The sequence below is a fragment of the Aplysia californica genome, unplaced genomic scaffold (genome assembly GCF_000002075.1).
Source record: "Aplysia californica isolate F4 #8 unplaced genomic scaffold, AplCal3.0 scaffold00001, whole genome shotgun sequence".
In the NCBI taxonomy this organism is placed as follows: Eukaryota; Metazoa; Mollusca; class Gastropoda; order Aplysiida; family Aplysiidae; genus Aplysia; species Aplysia californica.
The window spans coordinates 1389487-1402608 of record NW_004797271.1 but is presented as its reverse complement, the minus strand read 5'-3'; the positions used below and the strand labels follow the sequence as shown (position 1 = coordinate 1402608).

The following is a 13122-nucleotide window of genomic DNA, read 5'->3' as shown; positions in this document are numbered from 1 at the left end:
ATATATAAATCACCAAACGTTTGAGGCCATTTTCTCACCAATATTAACCTTGAAACCAGGTGACCCCACTTCCTTTAACCGCAAATATCTCCAACTTCTACTCAAGACCGATGGGGCTTTTTGGTTTTTTTTTCATCAAAAGCACGACTACTGAAAAAACTCTTAATATACTATTAATATCACAATATCTCCACATGACCAAAAATTGACGAACACCTGATTCCACCGCGTCATAATAATACATCATGTAGGCCTACATTTAATCTGTACATAAAATATACGGAACCACGTCGTAATAATTTAATACATTTTTTTAAAATGTACGGTGAAATGAAATGGTACAGGTTTAACGCTCCTATCAACACTATTAGGTTATTTAAGAGGCAGGGGCCTCCGAGTTTAACGTCCATCTCGGAAAGGAACGAGCCAAATGGGAAATTCGTGTAAAGTGCCTTTCCCATGGACAAAACGTCGGACCGAGCTGAGGCTCGAACCCCCGAACCCGCAATCTCACGATTACGAGTCCGGTAGCCTAACCACTAGGCTACCGACGCCACTTTAAATATTCGGTGCCTGCAGAAGATTAGAAGCGTTACCAGAAAGAAGCCTACATAGAAAACAAAAAGTGGAGACAAAGGACGGCAAATGTTTTGTTTGTTTTAGTAGAGGTTTTACGGCGCTCGCAACAGCATAAGGTCATATGAGCGCCAGAAGACTAGAGGTGTTACAAGAGAGTAGTAACATGCATAAAAAAGAAGTAAGGAAGGTAGATTTTTTTTATAGGAAAGAAGAAGCAAACCACACCAGAGCACCTGCCAACCACCCACTACATGTTTTGACAGGACAGAAGAGCAACACCACACATCACACCAGAGCGACCATAATATGTGAGGTGTGCTGACAAAATGAGTCACTTCTGGCAATCCACAAATGGAGACATTGGCCAAAAATTGACACTAGAGTCAAAAGTGTACATTTTCTATTGATGCCACATTCTTTAAGTATAATATGCCTTTTATCATTTCATACTTATAAACAGTAAAAACTTCACCTATAAGCGTGACGTATCTTTAGATTTTAATAAGGCTTGAATCCGAGAAGTAACTAATTTTGTCAGCAAACTTCACATATTATAAGTGAGGAAGATAAGAGGTGTCAGAAAAAAGTAACAAACACAAAACAGAAGTAGGAGAGATCGTTTGTTTTAGAAAGGTTTTACGGTGCTCGCAACTGCATAAGGTCATATGTGAGCGCTTATTTTTTTTTGTTTAAGTAAAAATTTTACGGCGCTCGCAACTGCATAAGGTCATATGAGCGCCAAGGGGTGGATGTCAACAGAGAAGTCCTTACAGGGAATCACGCTTACTCTGCTCACCTCTCTAGCCTCAACAGCACAAAGTCTGCTTCGGTTATCAAGGCACCCCGGAAATAGTGGGTCACAAGGGAGTGACGAACATACAATAGGTAGAGGAAAATGACGATAGTAAATTAAGTAAGGATGAGAAAAGAAAAAGAAGCAATTTCCCCTATGTTGTTCCGGCACAGTATGAGTATGACATTGATGAATCAACCCATAAAATTTACAATTCTACTGTGCATAAGAACATGTTAAATATCCCCCCTTTGGGAATGGCCTTAATAAAGAAAGACACTTCAATCGGTAGCACAGCCCCGGGGGGGGGGGGGGGATCCTTAAGTTTAGAGGTGGTACCAGAGAGTAATGTGATATAAAAAAAAAGAAGGAAAAGAGATATATTTATTATAAAGGAAGATATAGATCTCTATATGTTTTGCTGTCCCCGCGGTTTTATGCAAAAAAAATATTCTGAAATTATGCAAACTGAGCCCAAAAATGTGAAATTATGCAATTCTGTTCATGTTAATTTTAACAAAGAACGGTTATAAAGGAAAACAATCAGAAATTAACCCCCCCCCCCCCCCCCATCAAACCTTGCTAAATTATGTCGGTTGCATAAAACGACCGGGACAGGTTTTGTTAGGTAAGAAGGAGGAAAGCACATCAGAGCAACTGCCAGCCCTACATTGGCCCACACCCCCTCAGATACAAGCCAAACATGTACAACAGATGTGTGGCATCCTGGTGATTTAAAATATTTTTGGGGCTCAACATCTTTTACGTCCACTTAAATTCAATCTCATTATTCAGCGATAACAGTTCAGCATGTTCATGACATGACCAACCCAAAATCATTTGAAAAAAAAAAAGGTGCCAGAATTGCATTGATTTCAGTCTACCCTCATTCAAAGTTGTTCAAGTTCAAAAACTAAAATATATGGTATATAAAGTTCAATAAATGTGTTTCAATAAATGTGTTCGGTTTACAGCTTATTTCTGTATGTGTGTAGTCTTGGGAGCTTTGTTTCAACGTTTCTGTGTTTAAGTTTCTGTAATATAATATACAAAGTTAAATTAAATGTGTTTATTTTACAGCTTATTATTTCTGTATGACTGTAGTCTTGGGAGCTTTGTTTCAACGTTTCTGTGTTTAAGTTTCTGTAATATAATACACAAAGTTAAATTAAATGTGTTTATTTTACAGCTTATTATTTCTGTATGACTGTAGTCTTGGGAGCTTTGTTTCAACGTTTCTGTGTTTAAGTTTCTGTAATATAATATACAAAGTTAAATTAAATGTGTTTATTTTACAGCTTATTATTTCTGTATGACTGTAGTCTTGGGAGCTTTGTTTCAACGTTTCTGTGTTTAAGTTTCTGTAATATAATATACAAAGTTAAATTAAATGTGTTTATTTTACAGCTTATTATTTCTGTATGACTGTAGTCTTGGGAGCTTTGTTTCAACGTTTCTGTGTTTAAGTTTCTGTAAATGATGATCGACCACCAAGTTTAACCATAAAATACATAGGATCAATAGTGGGGTCTGAGGGGCCCCCTTACCATAAAATACATAGGATTAATAGTGGGGTCTGAGAGGCCAACTTACAGGCTTCTAAGGAAATCGGACCATCCAGAAGACTAGGATTGAATAAAAACACATTGCTGTTTTTCCAAGGACTTGCAAGCTTAGTAAGTCACCAAGCTTTGGCGACCATTTTCAATTTTCACACCAGTTTTACCTTTGAAACCAGGTGACCCCCACCACCATCAGTCCGAAATATCTCGACTTCTATTGAGGACAGATGGGTAATTATTTCATCGAATGCAAGACAAATGAACAAGCTTTAAGGTGACACACCAATAACTGCTCAAAACAATTGACCAGCGCCTGACTACTCCACTGCGTTGTGACACAAATGTTATGATATTATTTTTTTCTTTTATAGTAGAGGGTTTTACGGCGCTCGCAACTGCATAAGGTCACATGAGGGCCAAGGGGTGCGTGTCAACAGAGAAGTCTTTACAGGGAATCAGACTTAGACTGCTCACATCTCTAGCTTCAACAGCACAAGGTTTGCTTCGACTATCCAGGCACCCCAAAATATTATTTAAAAAAGCACCAGAGCCATGTAATACCGTCAACCTAAGGACCGGTTTTGATGATGTTAACGTTTAAAGTTCAACACAGTCTAGTGTGCTCATAGCGGGCAGATTTTCGGGTCTTAGCCGTTTAAAGTTCAATACAGTCTAGCGCGCACGTAGCCAGCAAATTTCCAGGTCTCGGCTGTTTTCTATGTAAATTCTTTTTTTTTTTTTTTGGAGCGAGTTTTACAGAGCTCGCAACTGCATAAGGTATATATGAGTGTGCTGGACACAGTAAAAGCATTCAGTTTGGTAGGAATTAATTTTGAATTTTGCTGGAGTAGTTGCTGAAGCATAGGTGAACTCTTTTTTAAAAAAAATCAATTTAGGACCACCATGGGACCTTTAGTTAGTTTAACGTGCGCAACTTACACACTGGACCTCCTAAGATTAGTTCGCCTTTGTCCGAGAAAGCTTATGTGTTAGACCTGACTTTTTGAGAGAAACGAGCACCGTACCGGTAGACCACGAGAGCCCCCCCACCCCCCCCACCAACACACACATATGACTGAAGAAAAAAACAGCTTTATAAATTAATCTTAAAATATTTTTTTAACAATATATGTTACGTATCTTTTCAGCAATAATATGAATTTCCTTACAATATAATTTCTGCAGTATATATAATATATAAAATACATATACCACAGATTTAGAAACTGCAATTAAAAAATTTTTATTTCTAAAACCCAATATTACTTCCAATTTCAGTTCAATTGAGCGATTTAGGTTCACCTCTCAAATTACTTGCGTAAACTCTCAATAGAAACTTTATCAACCAGATTCAGGAAACGTAACTTTGCACTAACTAAACCCACAGGTGTATTTTAATGGTTGCTTCCCCTTACAGAGGCAATTTAAGGGAAGGAGCTATTGAAATTTTCCATCCTTTTTTTTTGTTGGTAAACTTCAGATTCAGCCTACACAACGTCTTGTGTCATTGTTATCTGTTTCCTTTCAGCATGTCTATCTCTATAGGAATTGGTCAGACGTTTGAATGTGATGAAATCATCATTCATCGATACCTGAGATGTATATTTTGTAACAGTAGCCTCAAAATTTTTTGGGACACTGAAAAAGTCCAAAACGCCTTTTTCATTTTTCAAGCAATTTCTTTGTTATTTGGTTAAATCATCTACTACAATAAAATGTACTTCCTATTTCAATAAGCTTTGTTTTTGCAGCTCACTTTACTTTACGAAGCTGTATCGGAAAAAAACTGGAAAATTTTAAGAGGGATGATTATAGAAAGAATAACCACCAAAAAAAGAAGATGTTTCAAACTGTCTATATTTACACCCCCCCTGCAGTTTCAATATTCAGAATTTATCCTATAGTGTTCTTACCACAGCTACCTACATTTTTAAAAATTCACCTTCAAATGGTGGGTACTCAGGAGGTAGCTAAGGGATTTTATACATACATATACATATATATATATATGAAGTGAGTTAAAGCTTGTTCATTTGTCTTTATATATATATATATATCGGCAATATACGGGCAAAAAAAACAAACAGGTGCTAACCGAGTCGAAATCCGTCCACTGGTCGCGCGGCAACACCTGCTTCATCATGGACAGCTGGTTGGCCCGCATGATGCGGAAGTTGCGCGCGTCTAGCTCCTCCTTGGGGATCCTCCGCAGCGCCTCCTTCAGCACTGGCCTCATCATGCCCCCGTCCACAAAGATGTCGTCTTTCCGCAGGCCTGAGGCGGACAAAAGAAACAACGGGTCAAAGTATGGCGGTACATCTGTTGATTTCTCGCTCAACCTCAGATACATAACCTGTAAGAATGTCAGTACAGTGGAATCCTGTTATAACGAGAGGGAGGGGACTGGGTACGAAATGTCCGTTATAGCAGGATTCTTGTTATAAGGGATCCAGTAATAAATTCAAAGTCAAAGTAGGCCTAAACTATGAGTTAGGAGTTCTGTTTATTTCTTTTTGTTATCGCCCCTGATGATGATTTTGCCCAACACGACCTCTTGGTTTTACTTGATCAAAAAATCGAATCAGGTTTCTTTCTCTAGCGCTAACGATGTTGACAGCTCGGCGTTGGCGATCAGAAAGAAAGGGCTCTAGGTTAACTCGCCCGCTGTGTTGTCCCCCACCCCATCACACCCTGTGGAGCGTGCCGTCTGTTTGCGCACGTCACACATTCGCTCCGTCCATCACAGCATTGTAACATTTCCATCCCCTCATCGGAGAAGTGAGAGGCATGGTAGGCCTAGATAATCTAGACTAGGCTGGCCTATCACGCGATGCGTTCTGCTTCACAACTACTAGTCTGCGCATGCCACACCCTCCCCACTCATTCGCTCCGGCCTTCATTGTTGGCACACAATAGCTCTCCCATTCTTTGTTTCGCTAGATCACCAACAAGTTTCTCAACTGGCGAGGTCTTACATAATATAAATGGCCTATGCGGAGGGCACAGAAGCAGCAATATTCCGCTATAATCGATTAGCGTGTTTGTCTGATTGCCCTAAAGCAGTATTTTATTTACAAAGATAAAGAAGGGGAAAAAACGGGATTTTAGAACAGTGTCTAATATAACAGACTTCTCATTATTTCAGGACTCGATATAAGTGGACTCCACTGTAATAGCTCTCTCTACCTCAGAAATAACGTGTAAGTATGTTTTTGTTTTAGAGTTGTAAGACACTTGCAACACAATAAGGTCATATAAGTGCCGAAGATTAGAGGTGTTACAAGGCAGTAACAAACAGAAAAAAGAAGGAGGGGAGATAAGGACGATAGATGTTTGACAGGAAAGAAGAAGCAAACAACACCAGAGCACCCATCAACCTCCAGACAAAGAAATAACCTGTCTCTACCTCAGAAATAAAATATAAAAGTAAGTCAACCTCAGAAATAATGTGTAAAAGTAAACTGGTCCGCCAACCTAAAAAATAACATAAGTAAAGAAATAAAGTATTAGCAGGGCACCTAAATCTACCAATTCTCCGGGTAGTTACCAATTTTGGACCAGTTCTACCGCCATACCAAGGACCTTACAATGATCTCCTTGTGCCACTCTTTATTTCGATAAAGTAAAGGTGTCAAAACTTCTGATTCGCAATAGAAGGCGACGAGAGAAAAACAGACTACTAAAAAGCATGTTCTGCAGTGCTTCCAATCTTCCCTGTTTTGTGGAAATCCGTACATTCCGAAAGTTCGTACATACTTGCCGCATTATCATATCAACTCAATGCATGAGAGAGAGAGAGAGAGAGAGAGAGAGAGAGAGAGAGAGAGAGAGAGAGAGAGAGAGAGAGAGAGAGACAGAGAGAAAGAGAGAGAAAGAGAGAGACAGAGAGAGAGAGAGCTTTCTCCGCATTCTGTAGCAAAATTCAGTATTGAATGTGGAATTGAGGCGCTCGCAACTGCATAAGGTCATATGAGCGCCAAGGGGTGGGTGTCAACTGAGAAGTCTTTACAGGGAATCAGACTTAGACTGCTCACCTCTCTAGCTTCAACAGCACACGGTCTGCTTCGACTATCAAGGCACCCCGGAAATAGCGGGTCACAAGAGAGTGACAAACATACAAAAGAAGTAGAGGAAAATGACAATAGTAAGGATCAGGAAAGAAAAAGCAGCAGTTCCCTGTTGTAGATCAGGCATAGTTATGAGCGTGACATGAGTCAGCCCATTTACAATTCTATGCTTGAACGAGAAATGTCCCTCCTTTGGGAAAGGCCTAAACACACTACAGTCAGTGGCACTGCCCCGGGGGGGGTTTTAATTGCTTGTAAAGTGCGTGAAAGGATGCTGAAGAGCATGGATATATATATGCCCTGTTTAGTTTAGTTTAAGTAAGACTTTTACGGCACTTGCAACAACATTAGGGTCATATAAGTGCCAAAGACTACAGGTGTTACAAGAGAGTATGTAACAACAAACACAAAAAAGAAAGAGGGGGAGGTAAAGACGATTATAAATGTTTGATAGGAAAGAAGAAGCAAACCATACCAGAGCATCCGCCAACCACCCACGGATATATATATATATATTTAATGCCCTGTTATGCAAATTTCATTAATTATATATATATCACAAGCAACAATCTGCAACTCACCCAGCTCAGGGAAGTAAGACTTGTAGTAACACCATTTCTTCAGTCTGTACATAAAACTGCCCTTCTCCACTGAAATCACAAGACACAAAGAAAAAATAGAGTAAGAAAAGAGGACAAAAATGATGTATTATAAGGACTAAAAACAAAATTTAAAATTATTTATAATACAGTCTGAAATGCTTAGAAATATTTGGCTACAATAAAGATAAAGATTTATCTTACCTATCTTTTAAATGTTCTAAATTAGTTTAAGATCTGAGACAATGTCAACCATTCTCAAGACTTGTCAAGACAAAATAAAGGCTAGGAATTTCTAATAATAAATTGAGAGTTAGGGGTCGACTCAAAGCGGCGTTGGGGAAGAAGCAGAAGCCGCAAACGAAAGAAGGAAAAGGGTCAGTAACGTAGAAAGTAAAAGGAGCAAAGCATCTCTTTGTACAGCAGTCTCTGCCCAAGACCCCACTGATTAAAATCACAGTTCGCATTAGTATAAGATCCCATTGTTTTAAGAAAACAGAATTTTTACTTTCATATAAAAGTCATCTCTAAGATCCCGCTCAATTATAGGACTACATTCGGCTAAGATCCCGCATTTCAGATCATAATTTACTGGTGGAAAAAAACAACCCGGGTGGGCGCAGCTGATCAACCAAGCGATGAAAATTTTCAGTCATTGCGTCACACATCAGCCATTCTTTCGAATACGATCCAAGCTCTGTTGTAAATCTTGGTGAAATGGTACAATGTGCGTTTTCCCTAAACAGGATCATACTGAGGTGTTAATTCGTCGACGTGTTAATTTTTCCCCGACATCACATTAGCATCTGAATTTACATTACAAACATGGTAGAGAGGGCCTAGGCTACACGCCCGCGTCAGGCGGGAATCACATCGAACTGGGAACTCGTAGTTGCTTCTTTGTCCCTGACCATTGCAGCAGTTGTTGTTTCTACACGCGAATTTGCAACACCCACTGAATTTTAATTGGAGCGGTCACAACGCAATTGTGTGTTATGACAGAGGCAGGGAACTCGGTGTGATGGAAAGCTATAAATTATGGACAAGTAAAGAGTAGGAGCAAAGAATCGGTGTAGATCTTGAGACTCACGATTGGATCAGTGAAAATGGCATGCATTACGCCATTGTGACTGGTCATCAAGGTTGACCACTCTTTGCTCGCCATAAGTCATAACCCAGGAGTAGTCATTGTAGATTTTCCTCTTGGTCCGTCTGCCTACGATTCCATGTTTTCCTTGCTCCCAAGCACCGGAATTTTAGGCTGAACCTACTGTATTATTTTATATTCAGTTTCACTCTCGTCTGTAGTCCTGGTATTGTGTGACACTTTTCTTATATCTTGATCTTTTACAGAAAAATTCAACTTTTTCTCCATTGCAAACTTACGAAATATTTGATGTTTTCACGTGTGAACTATATCATACTAGAAGCAATTACGTAGTAATGTTTCACTCTTGTTTTTTAAAATCTGGGAGGTTTCAGGGAGAGACTGTGGGAGGGGGTGTTGAACCCCCGGCCCCTTAAAAAACCTGTATTTCCATATTTCTTGTGTTTTGCAATTAGAGTTGAGATTTCTGGAAAACCACTGATTTGTGACGGTTTTCGTAGCCTTGTGCCTGTGTGTGTTCACCTACCAAAACCATGTCATGTGTTTGGCCCCCCAATAAGCACTGCATCTACGTGCATGAGTGACAGTGAAAATTTGCGGAATATTTTTAAAACTATTAGCCTAATATACAAGACAGGCCTACCTAACGTCAATGTTTCAGTAAAATGGCGTGTAAAAATAAACCAAAAAAGAACTAGCCTGTTCTACTCTATGTTCAATACCAGGGCATGAGGCGGGAGTAATTTAAGTAAAATAATACCTTAAGTGTGAGTCGCACAACCGATGGAAATGAAATTCATAGCTGCCACTCAGGAATTTTAAAAAAGGAGGAAATTCACGCGAAGGCGTACGCGCGCTTTCCGAAACCAATGAAATCCAGAAGCAATATATACTGGAAAATCTAGCCTCCGGTTTTGGAAGGGAAAACTGTCATATTGTTGACCATAGGCAACTGAATTAAAATGTATTTGAAAAAAAAAAAACAACCACAAAAAAACCATAAAGGCACTAAGTTGACTAACAAGCAATCGAGTCAATTTGACACAGTTTGGACTTGGTGACTAAATATCCAGTGTTTTTTGCCAGCTGGTGTCTCATAAAAAGATTTCTTTCGCTTCAAACTTGTACATAGACGTAGAGCAGTATCGGATCAAGGAGGCAGGCACCCCTGTACAATTGCGGTCCTGTTTGCACTTAGTGCCCCTGTAGTGTGTTTCTTATTTAGAGATCTAAACTGAATTAAAATTATCGCCTCGGCTATCTAATCTAGATTATATCAAGAGATAGGTCTAGATCTAGATCTAGATCTAGATTCACTTCCACAGCCACAATAGCCGTCATGTAAACAAACGGGACTGCAATTGTACAGGAGTGCCGCGGACTGCGATTTCTTTCGCACAAAACGCAAAGTGCAGCAAGCGGCTTGTTCAATTTTCTAATGAACTTTTCAAGTCAAACACCGGCTGCTTCTTTCTCATTCCAGCTCCTTTTAATTTTGCATTCTGCATCAATTTCTCTCAAATTTCCGCCGTTTTCAATGACAACTCGGCGCGCCAACGTCCCGATGCCCGATCGACATTGTGCTGCTCCACAACAATAAACAATGTGAAACTAGCGCTGGGCCTAGAAGAACAAAGTAGAAAGCTACGGGCAGACATGCGCAAGCCGCGTTTTCGTCTCTTTCCCGGTTCGGTGTTTTCCTCGGGAAAAAAAAGTATGAAATTTGCCACCAAGAGCGGTTCTGCGGGGGAAGGAGGAAAGTAGCGGGAAAAGCTAGATGAAGCGGAGTTTCCGCTATTTAGCGGGAAAGTGGCAGCTATGGAAATTTCAAGGTAAAAATCAGATTTTATAAAAATCCAATAATGATTGTGATCAGGGTTCTTTGACAGGTCACAATAAAAAAAATGGCCACCTCTATTTGCACAGTTATAGGTCTCTGACCCAGGGTGAGAGGGCGAGCCTTTTGGCTATTCTCACCCAGGGTGAGAGGTCGATTGTATTTTATAAAATTACTAGTTTTATTCTCACCATTGTGAGAATAGACACTTCCAAAGAAAATCAGAGAGCTCCGATTTGTTTAGAGTTCTTGGCAGGTCTGGACCACACAAATCTTCATTTTAAGAAAATCACGAATTCATGACTCTAGACTCTAGACTTAGATTCTTGTATGAGAGATGGGTCCAATTAGATTAGTTCTGCAAAATTACAGAAATCTTAATAGGCTAGTGGCTACATCTAAGACTAAGCACAAAGTAGATCTAGTTAACTCACTAGATACGGTTCACGCAGCATTAGCGAGCACCAATATTTCAACGGGAGGCTTTCAAATGCAAAATTCCGCATTTTCTGGAGACTGAAGAGGATACAGGATTACCATATCGATTATCTGTCTATTCATGAGTTTGGACTTTTTATTCATTTTGAAACACAAAACACAATAAAAATACTCACAAGATACATTTTTGGGGGGATTTTGTTGGGATTTTTTACACAAGACATTACGTCAAAAAACTTTGGCAAGCAACAATTTTAGCACGTTTTCAAAAAGGGAGTGTATACAGACCCGGTAACCAGGAATAAAGTCACAAAGTATACAGACCCGGTAGGGGAACTCTTTTGTGATTTCGGAAAGTCTCAGCACCCTCTTGGCTCAGGGTAGAACAGAAAGTAACTAGGTTCTTCTAGACCTATGGCCTAGGTCTAGATCTAGACAGACAGATATAAATCATTGATCTAGTTTCGAGGCTAGCCTAGATCTAGATCTAAAACTAAATGAAGATTGCGGATGTCTTTTCGATGAACGATCGTTTTTCCCCTGTTTTGGAGTTGGAGGAATCACAATTTGAAGAAAAGAACAATGTCATATAATTTCAATCGAGCAGTCACCCTCTCTCTCTCTCTCTCTCTCTGTGTATCGTTCGCATTCTTTTTTTCTTTATTTGTCCCTGTCTTTCGTTCCCTCCTGCCAACTGGCGGGCATGTCATACATTTTGCTAGATCTAGCACTTCCCCCTGCTCTCTCTCTCTCTCTAACACACACACACACACACACAAACACTACCGGGTCTGGGCGCTGAAACTTCCCGAAATCACAAAAGAGTTCCCCTACCGGGTCTGTATACTTCGTGACTTTGTTCCCGGTGACCGGGTCTGTATACACTTCGTTTCAAAAAAACATTTCTAAAAAACTAGATTCTAGATGGGCATGTTTCGATCTGTTATAATGTGTGTAAAAATGGTGGTAGTATGTCTTTCGGAAGGGTGTTGTTTGAAACGTATAGAAATACTCCAAAAAATGCCAGTCTTCAGCGCATGTAGACCGAAAAAGGCCCAGTCTCCAGTGAGTTTCAGTTACATAGAATAGAAACGATCTTGTAGGCCTACCTTTTTGCCTCTAATCATTCTAATGTAAGTAGCCTAATCTTCTTGCCATTCTTCACTCTATGCGGGAACCCTTCAACTCCACCAAACTAAAACTGAACAGATAACGGCAGAGTGAGTTACTCTTAGAGTTGAGACAGAGTCAGAGTGTAAACATGGCAACTTGGACGTGGCCGTGTAGGCTCCGTGTAGCCCTCAACTTGAGCCTCAACAGTCAACTTTGACTCAAAGAGATCTCAAATCAAATTCAGAACTAATTTTCGTAATACCATGCTATAACAGACCTACCTCTTGGGAGGACTTCCGCAACGAACGATCACTATGAGACAGAGTAGAACATAGGGGTAGGGGTAGGGAGTAGGGGTATGGGTAGGATCTGTCTTTTGGCCTAGGTCTAGGCTCTGGCTCTAGGTCTAGGTTTAGGTTTCGGTTTAGATCTAGAAGGGTTAGAGAGGGTTAGGTTTAGAACTGGGTCTCTTCTTTTTTGTGTTTGTTGGGGTGGTCGCTAGTTACGGACCTATATCTATGGAATAATTAATAACGATTAGATTTAGAAAAAGAATCTGTCGATAGTGTCGACAAGACAACTTACGGGTTTGTTTGACTGCTTGTCTCGCAGGGGCTGCCATCTTGACCTTCAGTGTGTTGAAATGGACCGGAAGTTGATCTCCAGGACAAAGTTTCATAAATGTCATGACATGCCAGTTAGGCCCTAGCCGTTTTGGGGTTTTCTTCGCGAAGCTTTCGACCCAACTAAAAACAAAACAACTTGAGTGAACTGAGAACATGATGACCGATTTAAACATAGCATTTGTTTATGTTTGATTATGATAGCAGAATAATTAGTTCTGTTACTATTTTTGCTGCTCAACCCGATCCTGTTTTTACCAATGTTTCATTATGATCTCCAGGCTTACATCCAAGGGAAATAATCGAGTATTTCCCCGTTGACCAAAGAAGAAGTTGTATAATAATACTAGAGATTCCTACAGCAGTGACGTCTTGTGTGTCAGACAAGGTAGGTTGGGGGTGG

The 13122-nt window shown here is 39.9% G+C and overlaps 1 protein-coding gene across 1 annotated transcript in view; it reads right to left on the bottom strand.

Annotated features, from left to right (window-relative positions):
• The window catches only part of LOC101855910 (cytochrome b-c1 complex subunit 7), a 15459-nt gene extending 2636 nt beyond the window's left edge, over window positions 1-12823 (bottom strand). Inside the window, exons 1-3 of the mRNA XM_005088814.2 lie at window positions 12682-12823; window positions 7583-7651; window positions 5030-5208 (exon numbers count right to left, since the gene is read on the bottom strand). Of these exons, the coding sequence (XP_005088871.2) occupies window positions 5030-5208; window positions 7583-7651; window positions 12682-12784 (351 nt within the window). The 5' untranslated portion in view covers window positions 12785-12823. The remainder of the gene's footprint in view (window positions 1-5029; window positions 5209-7582; window positions 7652-12681) is intronic.
• Window positions 12824-13122: the final 299 nt, after the last annotated feature.